The sequence below is a fragment of the Saccoglossus kowalevskii genome, chromosome 21 (genome assembly GCF_978046115.1).
Source record: "Saccoglossus kowalevskii chromosome 21, keSacKowa6.1, whole genome shotgun sequence".
Taxonomy (NCBI): domain Eukaryota; kingdom Metazoa; phylum Hemichordata; class Enteropneusta; family Harrimaniidae; genus Saccoglossus; species Saccoglossus kowalevskii.
The window spans coordinates 12,780,867-12,798,315 of NC_140661.1; the positions used below are offsets into that span (position 1 = coordinate 12,780,867).

The window sequence follows — 17,449 nt, forward strand, 5'->3', positions numbered from 1 at the left end:
CTCACTAAAGTCAGGACACAAAAGGATAAATCAAAGTTCATAATAAATACCATAAGCACAGTTTCTTACCTTTGAGATAGAATTTAATCTATGTAAGCCTTGTGCAAAGAAAGATACAGTCCCGGAATACAATATCCTCAGCCAAAATCGACGGCGATTTCCTCAGCGGTTAGACTGGCGCATGCGCAATACAGTATGCCAGTTCTCTTGCGAGATGTCGTTAAAACTCGGATTTTTCCGGCAAATTTCGGCACTTGTACTAGTAAAATGTTGAAAATCACAGAAAAACACAATGAAACTTTGGCGAATCAAAAAAATACTTGGCGTGCATATGTATGGCATTGAGAATTACATTTGCACCAACTTGGAAAAAAATTGGACAGAGCATATCAAAGTTATAAGAGGTAAAAGACGGACGGACGGACGGACGGACGGACGGAACCCAATCTATAAGCCTTCGGCAGACTTTGTCTGCGAAGGCTAACAAAATCCATCATGCATGACTGAGATCCGGTTCCGGAATTGTGAAAATACGTGATTTTGATGCATTTTCGGCCTTAAAATGGCCATCATTCAGCTATTGTTAAGCAGATCATGAAACAAATGCACATACATATTTGTGACATGATGTACCTTGTGTGTGTGAAGTTTGAACTTGATCAATCCAGACATGTCTTAGATACGGATCCAGTACTGAATTCTTTAAAACAAAATGGCCGCCAGTCGGCCATTTCAAACTTGATCCGAAAAAAAAAATGACGTGCATCAAGGTCCTATTATGTTTAATGTATGTACCAAATTTGAACGAAATCCGTCCATGCATAACTGAGATCCGGGTCCGGAATGGTGAAAATATGTGATTTCAGTGCATTTTCGGCCTTAAAGCGGCCGCCATTTGGCTATCATTAATGAGATCATGAAACAAATGCACATACATATTTGTAACATGATGTACCTTGTGTGTGTGAAGTTTGAACTTGATCAATCCAAGCATGTCTCAGATACGGATCCAGAACTGAATTCTTTAAAACAAAATGGCCGCCAGTCGGCCATTTCAAACCTGATCCAAAAAACAAAATGACGTGCATCAAGGTCCTATTATGTTTAATGTATGTACCAAATTTGAACAAAATCCGTCCATGCATAACTGAGATCCGGGTCCGGAATGGTAAAAATGTGCCATTTTGATGCATTTTCGGCCTTAAAATGGCCGCTATTCGGCAATCGTTAATCGGATCATAAAAAAAATGAATGTGCATATGTCCCATATAATGTGTGATGTATGAGTGAAGTTTGAACTTAATCGGTCCATGCATGTTCGAGATACAGGTGATCACGGACGCACGGACGCACACAGGGCAAACCATAAGTCCCCGTTTTTGGACTACGTCCGAACGGGGACTAAATATTTCAGATAATAGTCTCAATACACTACGCTGCTATAGAAATGATGAAATGATACAGCTACCTAATTTACTTTGCGTTTAAAGAAAATTTTCTTTCAAACTTGAACAAACAACATTTAGCTAATGTTACCAAACATGATTCCCATGAGTATCATCTGATTTGTAGCTTTGTGAGGTAAAATCCTCTGACAAGAAGCATAATTATGTTCAAGTTTAAAAAGATGGGACAAATAAACTAAAATGTTTGTGTTTGATATTATCAGCAGTAATTTGTTTATCAAATTGAAAATACAGATTTTAGTATTTAAACAAACATTATATTTGTTGGTTAGTAGATAATAACACTTTCAAAATCAATGCATACATATGAAACCATGGTGTGAAGATGTCGTTGAGGCAGAGTTACATTTTGAAAACAATGTTTCCTGATATGCCACCATTGTATTCACATGCAATGATGCCAATTGTTAGAGACAAACCTTTTGAAACTGGTCGGATACTTGTTCTATATAAATAGAGGGTGCTTCAAATGGCAAATCGAGTTCATCTACATCGTCACCGTCCACTATGATTTCATGTCCCGTCTTCAATTTCACAAATGTACCACCAATCGTAATGGTAACTGATCTGTGAAAAGAGTGTATATAAAAAATATACCGTAATCATTCAATACTCATTGTACTGTGACATTATTCGTTTACATTTTTGTCAACCAGCATGTGAAAGTCTGATCAGCAATCAGCTAGCGATCTGCTATGACAACGCTACTTGCTAATCATTTTATCAACATGGACAGGTTTATTTGATAACGAACGTGAACAACTTATTTTATCTTTGAGTACTGGTTCTTTCTAACCAATCACTGTGCATATATGTGCATGCATGCAAATAGTAAATAAAGATGACAGTCTGTCAGTCTAAGTCAGTCTTTTGATACAGTCTTTTTTTTAAATTTATTCAGGCGTTTTTATCAAGGTTTTTTAAGGGTTAGGGTATGCAACTGTTTTTGCACATTTGAGAAAGTGTATTACGTGTTTGCTTTCTGGAAACGGACATTAGATCTCAGACACAAATGGCAGTCAATATCTCACTGAGAATAAAAGAGACAGACTTGTTACATCTACGTATGTAACTACATTATTCAGTACAATAGAAGCTATTACAGCGTTAATAAGTCATTAGTCCAATTAATTTTCAGTGACTTTATTATTTTAAAAACAATTACAATTAAATGTTTAGACTTTGCGAGTATTCAGCATTATAATGTGCTACCCACTAAAGTAAAAACTTTCTTGAAAAAATTTGGTCAATATATGTCTGAGATTGGAAAAACCATCATCATCAAGAAAGGAGATTTACTTTGCATATCATTATACATACTGTAAAATGACTAATTTTCACTGGGTTTAAATTTCGCTGATTTACAGTTTCAGGCATATTCAGTGGGGTTTTAAAATTCACGGTTTTATCATTTAGATAATGTGTTCTATGCTAAATTTCACATATTCACTGGGTTAAAATTTAGTGCATTTTCCAGTCAGCAAAATAAGCAAAATTAAAACCCAGTGGATAATTAACCCTTTTACAGTAGATATCTAAGTTGCATAAAATAATGCAATAACCTATTGATGGTTATAATTGGTTTTAATTTATATGATTTATATTTTTGTGCAATAAACATAATAAAAATAAAATAAAACAAGTATTACAAATTATAAAATATATATACTACGTAATATAGGCATTTTAGACATTTTAAACATCTTACTTTGTACACGTTAAGGGTCCTCCATCAAAGTCCTTTAAGCAATGTGAATTTTCTATGTTAATGCTATAGTCGGCCAACGTCCCATTGCAGCTTGACATGAATACGTAAGTGCATTCACCCATGAAGTCATAATGACGACCATCGAATGTCCGATAGTGAGCATTGCTACCAGTCCAACAGGTTGCTGTAATCAATGTAAAGATATTTTAGAAGAGTTGTGAAGTATTTGTACAATTAATAAAATAAAATTTTTGTAAAGTCGTTGTGAAATCATAATTCTTTGTCAACAAAAATCCACCAAACGCAATATCTCTGCCTCACAAGACCTTTCAGAAAGTCCAGTTCTCAGAACAGAATTTTTTTTTTACACAGAAATCTCAACTACGGTAGAAACACTTATACATACCCCCACATAAGTTTGAAGTACACGACCATTTCCCTGCATCACACGTACTGAAACAGATATCGATGTGCGATTAGCGGTGTGTCAGTTACATCAACTATTATGCATTGATGGTTATTGTACCAAAACAACTTGGGCACATGCGTACTGGATAAATTCATTGTTTCATTCAACATATAATCAGATTTGTGCTACAAGAACCAACTTTTTCATGTCATGATGAATCATGATAGTTCAATTTATTCATCAATATTATATGTTCTCTTCTTTAAACACGTCATACACCGTAAAAGTTGAGTCTAACGTCACATTATAAAGGATGGATCAACAACTACTGTAAATGCATTAATTATTCACTGGGTTTTAATTTTACTATTTTTTGCTAATTTAAATTAAATCTATGTGAACATGTAAAATAACAATAAAACTCATTGTTTCCTTGACAAATTCATGAAACTAAAACACAGTGAATATGCTCAAAATATTAAAATAGTGAATTTAAATGTCAGTGAAAATAAATGCTTTTACAGTTACTGTATTGATGCAATTATCACAACACAGTTTTAAAACATGGTTGATATATTATTATATTTTGCTGATAATTCTACAGTAGAATAACTTTACATAAAAGAAAAAGAAAATAAACCCCAGCAACTATAATAGAAAACATGAATTTTTCTTTTAGATGGGATCAACACACCATCCATTCACCCATGTTAACTGAACTCTCAGCTTTATGATAATTACTAGTAATGAAACTCACCAAGTATTACACTCGTCTGCGGCTGGTATAACTGACCCAATGGAATATTCCCGTCCACCAGATTGACATGGACAATTATCAGGGTTATGACACACGTTTCCATGCTGAAGCATTCCTGACGGGCATTGACAGCCATCCAGACTGATTCCATCGATGCACTGGTACACCGTACCTTTGCAAGTTTGAGGGCACGTGTCGCCTCCCTCCATGTGTACTTGCTCACCAGGGCATTGTATGGCTGAAATCAGAATGCAGCAATAGTTAGTTTTTAGGTTTGAACATTGATAATAAATTTGATTAGTTTTGTAAAATGTATTGTACTGATATAATTGGCTTGATGATATATGATATATTATTTTAATTTCATGGACTACTGAGGCTACCAAGACTTGGATATATTTTTTGAAACAGTGCACAGCATGAAATGATGAATGACATATATTAACGTTGCCCTCTATTCCAAAAATGTGGAGGAATATGAATTAATTAACGGTAATAATAAATTCACAATATACCATCACTGTCACACGGTTTAAAACATTGTCATCATGCGAAATACAATTCTTTCACTTTTTGGCTTAGTCTTTTCCACGAAACGAAACGAAACGAAATGAAATCCAAACCCAAACCCTAACCCTAACTCGCATTTTTGTTTTCATTGGCCCAATAATATCTGAGAAAATTTCACACTGTGAAATACGGACGTGACGATGTTTGAGGTCGTTCAAAATCTAAGGTAAGGGTTAGGGTTTCGTTTCGTTTCGTTTTATTTGGTTTCATTTCGTTTCGTGGAAAAGACTAAGCCTCACTTTTTGTATAACGATCAACTGTCTCTGTGTACTGCTGTAAAATGACTCATCACTGTCACCCATAAAGAAATAAAAGACATTTTGTTTGTATAGCAAATATAAAAACTTACGACATCTGTCAGGTGTTCTCCACTGAAGGCCTGTCACACCACTACGAACACATTCCTTTGCATACGCCGAGAAACTTTGGCATTCACAGTGGTCTTCTGTTGAATTACAGTAACACACATCTTCTAAACACGCCAGATAAAACGGTGTATAATCTACGTCCTATAAAAAAGATATTAAAACTCATTTCCTGTATTGATATGTAACCATCACTATAATATTTATTTACCGGGTATTTACAAAAAACAAGTATTCAGCATTACAGGTAATTTTGGGAATTAAGCAATTACAGATAAATGCTTCCCCACATTTCATTGAACTATACGTTAAAAGATGTCCAATAATACAGGTAATACAGGCAATTTCAAGTTGCAATATTTTCAAAATAATCCCATTACGAAAATGATCTGAAGAATTTTCAAAGAAATTGAATGTAATTTTATAGATGATTTTCTACAGAAATTAAGCAAATTTCCATACAATTTCTATAGAAAAATAATTTTTCTATAGATATTATATTCAATTCTATAAAAAGGGGGGCCAAATGTTACAGAACTTATACAGAATTTTCCATAGAAAAGTTTTGTAAAGGTTTGCTCAGGTTTGCTGCCTACATGCATAGAAAAGAAATACAACACACAATATGAATGAACATTTATTTGAATAAATGACATGTGAAATTTGATACCAAAATATTATAAATTAAGACATTGTATGAAAATTATAATTAAAGGTATTGACATGTGTAGTATATATCAGACTCGCTAAGAAGAGTACTGTAATTGACATCTGTCAAGATCTTGCAAACAACGAGAGAAAATTGTTTTTTTGCCTCTAATAGTGTTCCATTACGGTCTGATATATGACTCGCAATACTAAGGATACATAGGTCATGGATAGACTTGCTTGCAGTCTGTTGCAATTCCGATGAAAAATTCTTGAAAAATAAATATAAATTATGTAAGGGGCGAGCGCTAAATTCATGTGACCACGAAATCCCAACAGACTTGCCATCAGTGTAAGCGCCCTCACATTACCGGCCAGATTCAGGCTTGTAAATTTACATATACGTCATACGGTGGGTGGAGCAGCCGAGCCACGGATCATAACAATAAACCGAACATCCCACGTGCCTGTGTTTACTTGTCTCGTGCTATGTTTTCTTTAAACTCACCACATCGCCTGTAGTCGATACAAGAATTTTTCATCGGAATTGCAACAGACTGCCAGCAAGTCTAAGGTAATGTAGTAAACATGACGAGAGAGAGGATAAAACACTGTTTGAGGCATAAAATCTCTCGATCTCACCAAAATTTCGGTGGCCAATTACATCAATGATCTATTGGCAAAATGCGAAGTTATAATAGGCTTAGATCAGTTATGTACGTTGACATGACAAACGTTTACATAAAAACAAAACAAAACTCACGTGACATTCAGCAAAGTCGTCTCCTTTCAGTGTGTCGCAAACTGAGGTAGCATACTCACTATTACTTGGATATAAGTGGCAATACGAATCCTGGTTTTCATCTGGACAATTATCTGTATATTTAAAGCATATTTAAGAATGTAGTAGACGTTATAATGACACTTTGTACTAATTATTTTCATATAAGAATAGTTTAAATCAAACCAACCTATAAATTTTATGAAAGCCCATAATTAACACTAATCAAATAATTAACACTAATTAAAAATAATCTGGCGCAGTAAATCCCTTACTGAAGATTAAAATGAATACACTGAAATGTGAAATAAAACACAAGAAATTATTAATGTCATGTCTGTGTTTTTACTAAAAATTCTATAATAATAATAATAATTTCAATAAAAGTTCCTTAGATGGTTAGTATACACAGGTTTGACAGTAATATGTATGTCATGAGACATGATAACTTTAGAATATAATTAAGTATGTACTTTCATACTCTTAAATACAACCCTTATGGTATATTCTCACCTTCTTCGTCATTCCTTTTGTAGCCCTCTGCAAATGCCGACACAAGGTCAACAACCTCACCATTTTGATCCGATAAATCATCTGTGTAGTCACCATTGTAAACTCCACATAATCCACAAGTTTTATCAACAAGTTTATTCATGGCTTGAACCGCTAAATGTTCCCCACCATTCCACAGGAGGTTGAACCCAAAAAACGGACTGCTTATGTAAAGATATTGTGATATTACTTTGATATGGAGGTTATCCAGGGTGGTTGGAAGGGTACAGGTCTCTTTGTTCCTAGATGCTACAAAGATGTCATCTGTCTGCTTCAACTCAAATTCTATTTCACCGGCAAAGATTGTAATGGTGCGCTGACACATCGACTGGCGTGCACATGCGCGGTCATTGTGCACATGAATTTTGAAGCTGTGGTCAGTGCAGTCACCAGTTAAGAGGTAGGAGCAGGAACCATGGAAATCATACATGAATCCATCGTAGGTACGATAATGAGACTGGCCCCATGTGAAGCAAAATCCATCAGCTACAGGTTACAAAACAAATAAAAAAATGTTAGCGTTCATTATATAGTATACCTCTGTCAACATTTTTAAAAAGCACAATATTTAAGCCAAAAAAAATCACTTTACCTTTACCTATGGAAGGGAGGGGGGGGACTAAATTACTTGTACTTTATTTAGATCAGTTTTTGTTTTAATTGTATTCATTGTAAACAGCGTCCGGATAACTTTCGGAAATTCCGTCGCGTTTCGGAAAGATTTAATTTTCACAACTTTTGAATATTTATTCATACTTTTAGGCTAGTGAGCAGGTTATAATAATTTTTCATTTCACTTTAACTCTGTTTTTTTCACCCCTCAGACCCCTTTGAAAAGTCACTTCTGGCCATTGTAATGGCCACTATTTTCTTAATGGCCAGAATACCAACCAGAAATTTTTTAATGGTCAAAATATTGACCAGTATTTTCAAACTGGTTGTTATAATGACCACTATTTTTACACTGGTCAGAATAATAGTAATTTTTTATTTAATGATGGAGTGGGTGACAATCTATTTTTTTAATGGGTATTATAATGATCATTTTATTTTTCATTACATGAATAAAATGGTCATTTTTTTTTTCATGTCACAGATATACCTGGTAATGGCACATGGGGATTGACAGCTCTCCTCTTTTTCCTCACTCGCTTCAGTTTGCTTCAATTTTAAGCCAGTACAATTGTAGGTAAACGTAAAATACAAGATTTTGAAAAATTTGAAATATGGAATTATATATCTTGAAAAAATATGACGTTTTGGGTTAATTTGTTTTTAAAATCACAACAAATCATGCACTTGATACTGTTGACTTAATAATATATAGTATAATGCAATAGGTTATTGAACATAGAAGATGACTCGTTTTCAAAATTCGGTCTAGACCCTTATCACGGGTGCTAATGAAGTGTGTGCAAACATTGAGCCCAGGCTAGTCACCCAAAATACCATTGTACTTGATGTCCATTTGAAAATTTAACTATTATATTCATAACTATTCTTATTCATAACTATACTAAACTTGACAATCAATACAAGCACATTCTGTGACATTATTCTTGAGATAAAAATGGACTGACAATGAGACTGTACTACATCCTGTTCTTATAAAGGCAATGTCCAGCATTTTAATACCTTGAACAAACAAACAAGACATTCACTACTGAACCTTCGAAAAGGGTGCAACCCCAAAAATACTCAGCAACTGACTTTCCACCAAAAAAAGTCACATAAACAGCTGGTTACTCCAAAAAGTCACAGGGAGTTACTCCAAAAAGTCACATTAACAGCGAGTTATTAATCCGAAAATGAGCCTGTCTTTATGAGTGGGGTTAAGCTCAAACATAAACAAAATTCCCATTTTAATAATGACAAAAAACTAAAGTTTAGTCTTCAAATACACCCAAACTATAACATTTTAAATTGAAATACTTAACCAGTAACTTTTCATAACATGTGTTATAAACTGTAGAAGTTTATGTTGAAGGGTTGATGGAAGGTGATTTTAAAGTGGCTAAGACACAGTCAACTAAAAAATACCCATGATGCTCTGCTTTATTTTTATATTTTGCTATTTTCTCTATTATGAATGGTTTAATGTGATATGAAAATTATCTGTGAAAATATTCCACGACTACTGCATGTGTACAAAACGGTGTTGGGTGGTTCAGTAAGTTATATGGGGGGGGGGGGTCCTAGCATAGAGCTCCATGTGTGTAGCTAGCTGACTTAGCAGTGAATGGCATGTTTGTTTGTTCACGGTATTATAATGCTGTACAATAATAGTGTTCATGCTACATGAAGTACTGGCTAAGATTTTAGCTGATGTTTTGACTAGACCCAATTGCATCCATGCATTGGGAGGGCCAGTCCTTAGCACGGGCTAAGGGGCGCTGTTTACGAACGCAAAATTTCTGCTGCTGACATGTTTCATTCTAATTTATGAAGCGAAGTGCACTGAAACACGAGCGTAGACAGACCGATTTATTTGGATGCACAGGAACAGTATATAACGGCGTTACAGAATGCAGAGTTTTATTAGTGCATGTTGTAGACAGCGAACCAAATTGGAGTTGTTGTATGCTCTACTACAGCGACCCAATCAGTGTGGAAGCGTGTACGGAGTAATTAATGACTGGTGGGATACTAGTTGACGACTTCCCCAGAAGTCGAAGATATGGTGTTTCGCATGCGCACGCATGCCGTTTTGGAGTGTAACGTAAATTGCACATGTGATATTGCTTTTGAGTGTACAAATCAACATCACAAAACAGTGTAGTTATAGAACTGTACCATTGCTGTTTAATTGTTTGTTCATAATTGCTGCCTCCCTTGGGAAACAAGTTTGGGTGTTGTTAGCCAGTGCACAGACCCTCAACACTGTGGCCTGTGCTATAACTGTTGGGCCCTCCTGTGAGTGAACACAATTGGGTATAGCTGATATGCAAACATTTGGGATTAGCTTATATCTTAGCCTGTACTTGGTCAAAGTCCCTCTTATGACTATGACTTGGTGTAGCCTGAAACCAGACTACTGTGGATTAGTGATGTTTTGTAATGGATTACCTCCCTGATGAGTACATTTAAATAACAATGGAAACTAGCATATCACTGGCAACACATATAAGGATTTTGGCAAATTTTCACCGTTTTGTATGAAACTATTTTCACAACAACATTAATGTTTTACAATAAATTATATCAAACATATGTATAATTTAGTAGTATTAAAACTTTTTAAGTTTTTTTGAATTAAGAATGCACCAATCTTACTAGGAATCTATTCAAATCTAACCTAATGTGTGCTATTAATAATGGCTCATCAAAGGTATTGAATTACTGAACACACATCTTTGCATAGTTTCCAAAACTAAAATATTATTTCATGCTCTGCCCCCTCTCATGTAACAGTTTGTTAAGAATACGTACATTATTTAAAATCATTTTAAAAATGTGACTGGAATGTCCAGGCCCAAACTTCTGCTGCTGCAACATCCGACCATTCCTGCATGTACATGCAATTGTTTCTCTGAGATTCTGCATGCAACCAGTTTATTTTTTGAACTGAATAACAGATTCCTAGAAGTTTATTTTGACATTTTCAAATAACACTATATATAATTTAACAATTTCAGGAATAGATTAGATTGCTTGCTATTCCATTAGAAACTCTTACTTCCAAGTGTGATTTTCAACAAGCGTTCATATGTTTAGCTAACCAAAGGGAAACAAAAGCATAGTGACAGGAAGTCAACACAGCAGAAAGTATGACAAAGGTTTACACTTAAGTAAATAATTTATAACCAAAGACCATCTATGCATAAACAACTAAAGATCTGGGAGGTACAGCTTTGCAAAGTAAAAATGTCATATGGGGGGGGGGGGGGGTTAAAACATTGCTTCAAACACAGTCCCTCTATCACTGTGCTTCAAAACATCATCTTAATTATTCAGCTCAGTGTACAAACACATAAAGTACAGAAATTGGATAATTAATGAAAACATTAGACAAAACAAGAATATGTAAGCAATATTTTGTTTTGTTTTTTAAAAATCATGATGTAGTGCACAGCCATACAGACTGTTTTAGTGGATAATAATATTTTAGGTTTGCAATGTCATACTCCTCCAGATATTCATCAAGTTTTCTTGAGAGGCGATTAGCTTAAGGAGGGGGCTGTGCAAAATGTTTTTTCTCCTCTTTGTTTTTGTGCTATTCTTTTTCTAGTGTAAAATATTTTTTCTCAAAGATGTAGGCGTGTAAAATTTGTTCATGTTTTTGATCTCTACAGGATTTTTTCAATAATATTTTCCTGTTAATTATTATTAAGAAGATGAAAGATTGTGGAGTGAGTGTGGGTGTGTACAAAAGGGTCAGCAAGAAGAACTATATAAGATAGCTGAAAATCATGAAATACCAGTTGAAAGATGTCACTTTTATTTGAGGGAAAACATAAAAAAAGGAATGTACAGTAACTCTACACACTTGGAACTTTCAAAATCTGTGTGCAAATGTAAAACTGATAAACATGCAAATGCTAAACCATTGCATCCATCAATACTGGTTAAACTTTTTTTTTCCCTTAACGTCCATAAATTCTGGTTCTTCAACTTCTTACGTTCCATTTATATAGTATTTCCTTTTTTTAAATTGTCATTATCTGCAAAAAATAATTCAGATTGCTATTAGCTTACAATGACCAGTTTTTAATTAAGACACTTTGTAATCAATTTTGGAAACAAAAATTTGTGGTGTCTGTGTATTTTGGCATATTTCTGTCCTCACTAATAACAATGTGGATAAAATAACATCTTGTGATATGTCAATTTTTTCCCTATGCGCAACTCAGATATACTTCCAAAAAGATGATACCCGGTACATTCTGATTGAAAAAATATAAATATCAAATAAAACAGAATAACATCAAATTGTTTCCTAACCGAACATATTAGGGGTTGTGCCATATATACACACAGTTCATCTCTTGAGAGACTAGGACAGTACACAGTCCCTCTGTGGACAGTACATTGCTGTACTTGGGAACCTAATTTCTGAGAACAATAGGGGGATTTAACTTCCTACAAGAGACAAAAGAAAGTTATGTAACAATGCAGCTGCATGATTTTGTCTTTCAAAGTAGGAAGCTGTGTACATACAAAATTATAGAGTCCCTCCACAATGGGAATGCCACCATGCATGTACAACTTCATCGATCCCCAGGTACTTTCACAAAATAAATAATTGTATTATAATTATGATCCAATACAATACCATATTTGCTCTAAAATACATTTGTGGATACTAAATCATGAAAATATTACATATTTCGACCATTGAAGATCCCTGTAATTTACCTAAGTGCATGTGCTGCTAATAGAGTAATTATGTTAAGTGTAATATTGTTTCTATATTTTTTTTTCAAAATCAAAAAAATGATATTAATAAAATATAAAAACAGTTTAGTTTGAAAAGTGAAATAATGGTATTCAGATGGTTATGATTTAAGCATGACCTTAGAAAACAGGGTCATGCAACTTCTGTCTGAGACAATGTGCAATGTGGGTTATAACCTCCTGTATAATCTTATTAATATATATACATGTACCTAGAAGATTTATACATCTGAAACAGTTTTTACTAGTATTCCCATTAGTCAGTGTATAACAAGTACACTATGCTATATCTGTTCTAAATATGATGAAAAATCCACTTGTTATAATGACACAAATGTTCACAGGTCATTGTTTACTTTTAGGCAGTTTTGTTTCCTTGCAGAGAAAACTTACCATTTTTGTTTACCTTTCCTGATTTCATAGTGGAATAAAAATTGTTAATTTTTAGTTTCACTCGCATCAATAGAATGGACTTGGCTATTCAAGTTTTGATCAAATTTAATTTTTCTGATTATATTCCAACCACAAAATTGTCTCATTTTGTGTAGCTACACCCTGGCAGCCATGTTTGGCTTATGAAACAGGAGAGGATGTAACAGTGGTGTTGACATAGATTTATTATCAGTTTCTCTAAGGTGTTAATTTGGGTAGGGGGATTATAACTAAGGTTACATGAAAGGGGTAGCCACAGTAGCATGTCCCTGTTCTCTAAGGTCTATGATTTAAGTACCATTATATGGACTAAATATTTTTTTGTCCAAGTTGAGCAAGAGTACCCATGATCAATTTGGCTGACCCAGAAATGCCTAGGACATTTACTGACTGCATATTACACCTTCATTATATTTTGTTTAAGTCTCGCCCATTTGCCCCCTGTATCTTCAAAAGTAGTGTTCATGCTACACAAAGTACGGGCTAAGATTTAAGCTAATCTCATATGTTTGAGTTCATGCACAGAAGGAAACAATGGTTAGCACGGGGTAAGGAACGCCCAAACTTATTAAGAATAGGCAAAATCTTCAGAAATTTTAACTATGAGTGCTCAGTAAGAGTAAGTAGGAAGGTTAGTTCTACAGCTATAAAACAATACCAAAGCAAATTCAGAAAGTGCAAATTGCAGAATAACAGAAAGTAGCACAGTATCTCATCATCGGTACATTTTTTCTTGAGTCAATCTCTCTATATGTGTTAGCGTTGATTGTCATGCAGGAAATGGCACACCAAAATAAAAAGTTATGAATATAGTAGTAAATCTCCTAAATGAACATTAAATACAATGGGTTTTTTAGCCGAGCTAAGCGTTCATGCTTGTTTTGTTTTGCCTGTGCTAAGGCTTTGGACTGACCAGATTTACTCTGTACCTAGTATTTCTTAGCCTGTATTCATGCACATTTTTTTAGCACAGGTTAAGGTATTGGACCTCTTAGCCTTTGCTAAAGAGCTCTACGTGAATCTACGAATAAGTGTCTTCTGTTTATTTCTACCTTAGGTGCATACATTAAGATTCACTTCCCCTTTATATTGATCTCTACAACTCATTCAAATCAAATCAAAGATGAGCAAAGAATATTAGATTCAATTGAAATTTAGTTTAAATCCATGCTAAATTAAAAGTTATTTTGAGTATGAGTTTTACTTTTTTCTTTTGTGCGCAAAGTAAAATGAACTGTTGCACACTGTAGGCATATATCATCTATACTAGTTTACAGGAAAAAGGGATTCTGGATGGTATTTGATGTTATGGGCATAATATATACATGTATAGTTAATACATGATTACTAAATTAGATTTCCCAGTGTACAGTACACTATTGCTGGTATTGTCTGAAGAGAAAAAAAAAACAATATACATAGTCTTCAAAAATTTAAAAAAAACAAACATTTTGCAGTCAGTTAAATTATTTTATTAAAATAATTTGAAAACATTGCCATGAATGGAAACAAATTTACGTTGATGTTTTTTTGCAGATTTCAGGAGTTGGAAATAAATTTTGTTTATACTTTTCTTGTATTAACAAACATAGGAGCTAATCCTCATTAACACCTACTTGAGCTTGTTGTTTGACAATTATGAATAATAATGAAGTATTACTTACACAGTGTGCCATGACTGAACAAAAACGAAAGCCCCAAAAGACTATCCTGCTACCATGGAACTATAAATGGGTTTATAGTTCCATGCTGCTACATAAACAACAACAAAAGTATCTAATATTGTATTGAAGTCATTGTAAAATGGTAAAATAATTACAAATTCATACCTTGATGTGCCAGTTGCAGTACTGCAATCGTCCTATGATTCAACACCATCTAAATACTCCGCAGGTTATGCAGTCCACCAGCAGTCACTGGCATCAGCGTTACTATGAAATTTCACTGGGGATCGAGGCAATATTCGCGAAATTTCATTTAAGTGTACTTGGAAGCGCCAGTGAAACTTGGGAAAAATAAATTCCCACACGTATATTGAGGCTGTTTTCTGGGCCATTATATTTAGAGACATGAACAAAAATACTGGTCATTTTATGTATGTAATGAAAAATAAAATGACCATTATACTGCCCATCAAAAAAAAATGTTCATCAACTCCATCATTTAAAAAGCAATTGTAATTATTCTGACCAGTATAAAAAACATGGGTCATTAAAACCACCATTTTAAAAACACTGGTAAATATTTTGGCCACTTAAAATATTCTGGTCAATACTCTGGCCATTAAGAAAATAGTGGCCATTATAATGGCCAGAAGTGACTTTTTAAAGGGGTCTGAGGGGTGTAAAAACAGTGTTAAAGTGAAATGAAGAATTATTATAACCTTCTCACTAACCTAAAAGCACAAATAAATATTCAAAAGTTTTGAAAATTAAAACTTTCCGAAACGCGACGGAATTTCCGAAAGTAATCCGGACGCTGTTTGTAGTAATTGTTTTTTAACATTTTTTAACTTTATTTTATTCTTATTTTCTATTATTGTATTGTATTTAGAATTGTCCTAGTCTTGTAATACTTTTTATTTACCATACTGAACCCGCTGATGGTTCGATAGTGTAATAAAGTTATTATTATTATTAATATTATTATTGCGACCATAACGTAGTTTAAAAAATTTAACTAAAATAGAAAAGTCACTCAGAATGTCACCCTTTGTAACACTCTTTTTATTTCAACATGATTTTGGTATTCTGTGGAGCTTCTAACAAGTAATGCAGGTATGTATTAACACATGACAAATTTATACAAGTATGTGTATGTGTATGTCTACACTAGGAACTCTAAATGTTTTGGACTCAAAGACAATATCTAATGTCTATGTTGTCATAATGTAAAACAAAATGGCTGACAGTCTGCCATCTTAGAACCAATTGTAACACAGATCAACTTTTATTGATGTGCTAGAACCCAGTTAAGAAAAAATCAACCAGATGTTACGAATATTCTAAGTTTGAACAAAATTGGCTAGGGCAACATTCAGATAATCTCTACATGTATAAAATGTAGGTTAGACTATTGTGGTGTCAAATATGGCAAGTATGTGTATGTGTACCAGTTCTACACTAGGAACTCTAAATTATATGGACTCAAAGACAATATCTAATGTCTATATTGTCATAATGTAAAACAAAATGGCTGACAGTCTGCCATCTTAGAACCGATTGTAACACAGATCAACTTTTATTGATGTGCTAGAACCCAGTTAAGAAAAAGTCAACCAGGTGGTACAAATATTCTAAGTTTGAACAAAATTGGCTAGGGCAACATTCAGATAATCTCTACATGTATAAAATGTACGTTAGGCTATTGTGGTGTCAAATATGGCCACCAGTCAGCCATTTTGAATGGAATCATTCAAATGAAAAGCTAGAGCCTCATATAATGAAATACATACCGAGTTTAGAAAAAAATCAACCAGTAACGTTCAAGAAAATGCAATGGACAGACAGAACCTAATCTATACATGACTTTGACAATTTGGGACCAATATGTTATTTTGGGGCTTTATGAAAAAGCAGGAAAACAAGAAATAAACTTTTACATTTCCTGAATCGCAATAACAACAAATGAATACAAAAAGGTATAATCAGAAAGATTGGATTTGCATGATAATTTCTTTTTTTTGGAATTCATTATTAATAGCTTGGTTTAATAAATTATGATATAACAAAACAACTGATACGAATAAGGGACGACGTCAAAAGATCGATGTCGGATAAAAAACTTAATTCCTTTAGTTTTTTTCCAAACCCCCCACTGAAACTTAATTGATAAGTATTGGTCATGGCGTCAGACTACATTCACAATTAAATACAATTTGATAATTGGACAGTAGTATTGCATAGCAGTTGGTTGTCGGGTGGGTGTAAAAAGATTTTACAAATGCACCTCATTTGACGCACAGATTTACACTCGAACCAAACCATTTTTCTGTTTTTTTCCCTTTTTGGTTATTTCTGTCCATGATTGGATAGAAAAAAACGAACTACAAATACTCCAAGATTTTTTTGACTTCATTAAAAAATAAAATCGTTTTTGTGGGATGGAAACTTTATGAGGTCAAAACCCCACACCCCCAAACTAAAGGAAATAAGTTTTTTATCCGACATCGATCTTTTGACGTCGTCCTTAATATAATTAATAACACATCTAAGAACACTTTGCTGATGTACATTGACTTTCATTAAAAGAAGTAATAGTTTAATAGTTAAATAGTTAAATAATACAAATTTCCCAAATGATCTGAAAAAATTCAAGCTATCTTTTGCTGTATTTGTTTCCATAGAAACTAATCTAAGCTAAGCTGT

At 33.8% G+C, this 17,449-nt stretch overlaps 1 protein-coding gene and 1 long non-coding RNA gene across 2 annotated transcripts in view; both read right to left on the minus strand.

Annotated features, from left to right (window-relative positions):
• Positions 1–1,522: 1,522 nt before the first annotated feature.
• Positions 1,523–17,449, minus strand: part of LOC100313629 (hemolectin) — a 29,365-nt gene continuing 13,438 nt past the window's right edge. The window contains exons 8-15 of the mRNA XM_085495035.1: positions 7,218–7,742; positions 6,687–6,799; positions 5,260–5,419; positions 4,341–4,578; positions 3,581–3,627; positions 3,175–3,358; positions 1,886–2,033; positions 1,523–1,591 (exon numbers count right to left, since the gene is read on the minus strand). Of these exons, the coding sequence (XP_085351161.1) occupies positions 1,523–1,591; positions 1,886–2,033; positions 3,175–3,358; positions 3,581–3,627; positions 4,341–4,578; positions 5,260–5,419; positions 6,687–6,799; positions 7,218–7,742 (1,484 nt within the window). The remainder of the gene's footprint in view (positions 1,592–1,885; positions 2,034–3,174; positions 3,359–3,580; positions 3,628–4,340; positions 4,579–5,259; positions 5,420–6,686; positions 6,800–7,217; positions 7,743–17,449) is intronic.
• On the minus strand, positions 11,678–15,237 carry LOC146729638 (uncharacterized). Its single transcript, XR_014928001.1, has 2 exons — positions 14,912–15,237; positions 11,678–11,917 (listed from the first exon to the last, which is right to left on the minus strand). It is a non-coding gene; the product is annotated as an uncharacterized LOC146729638 (long non-coding RNA).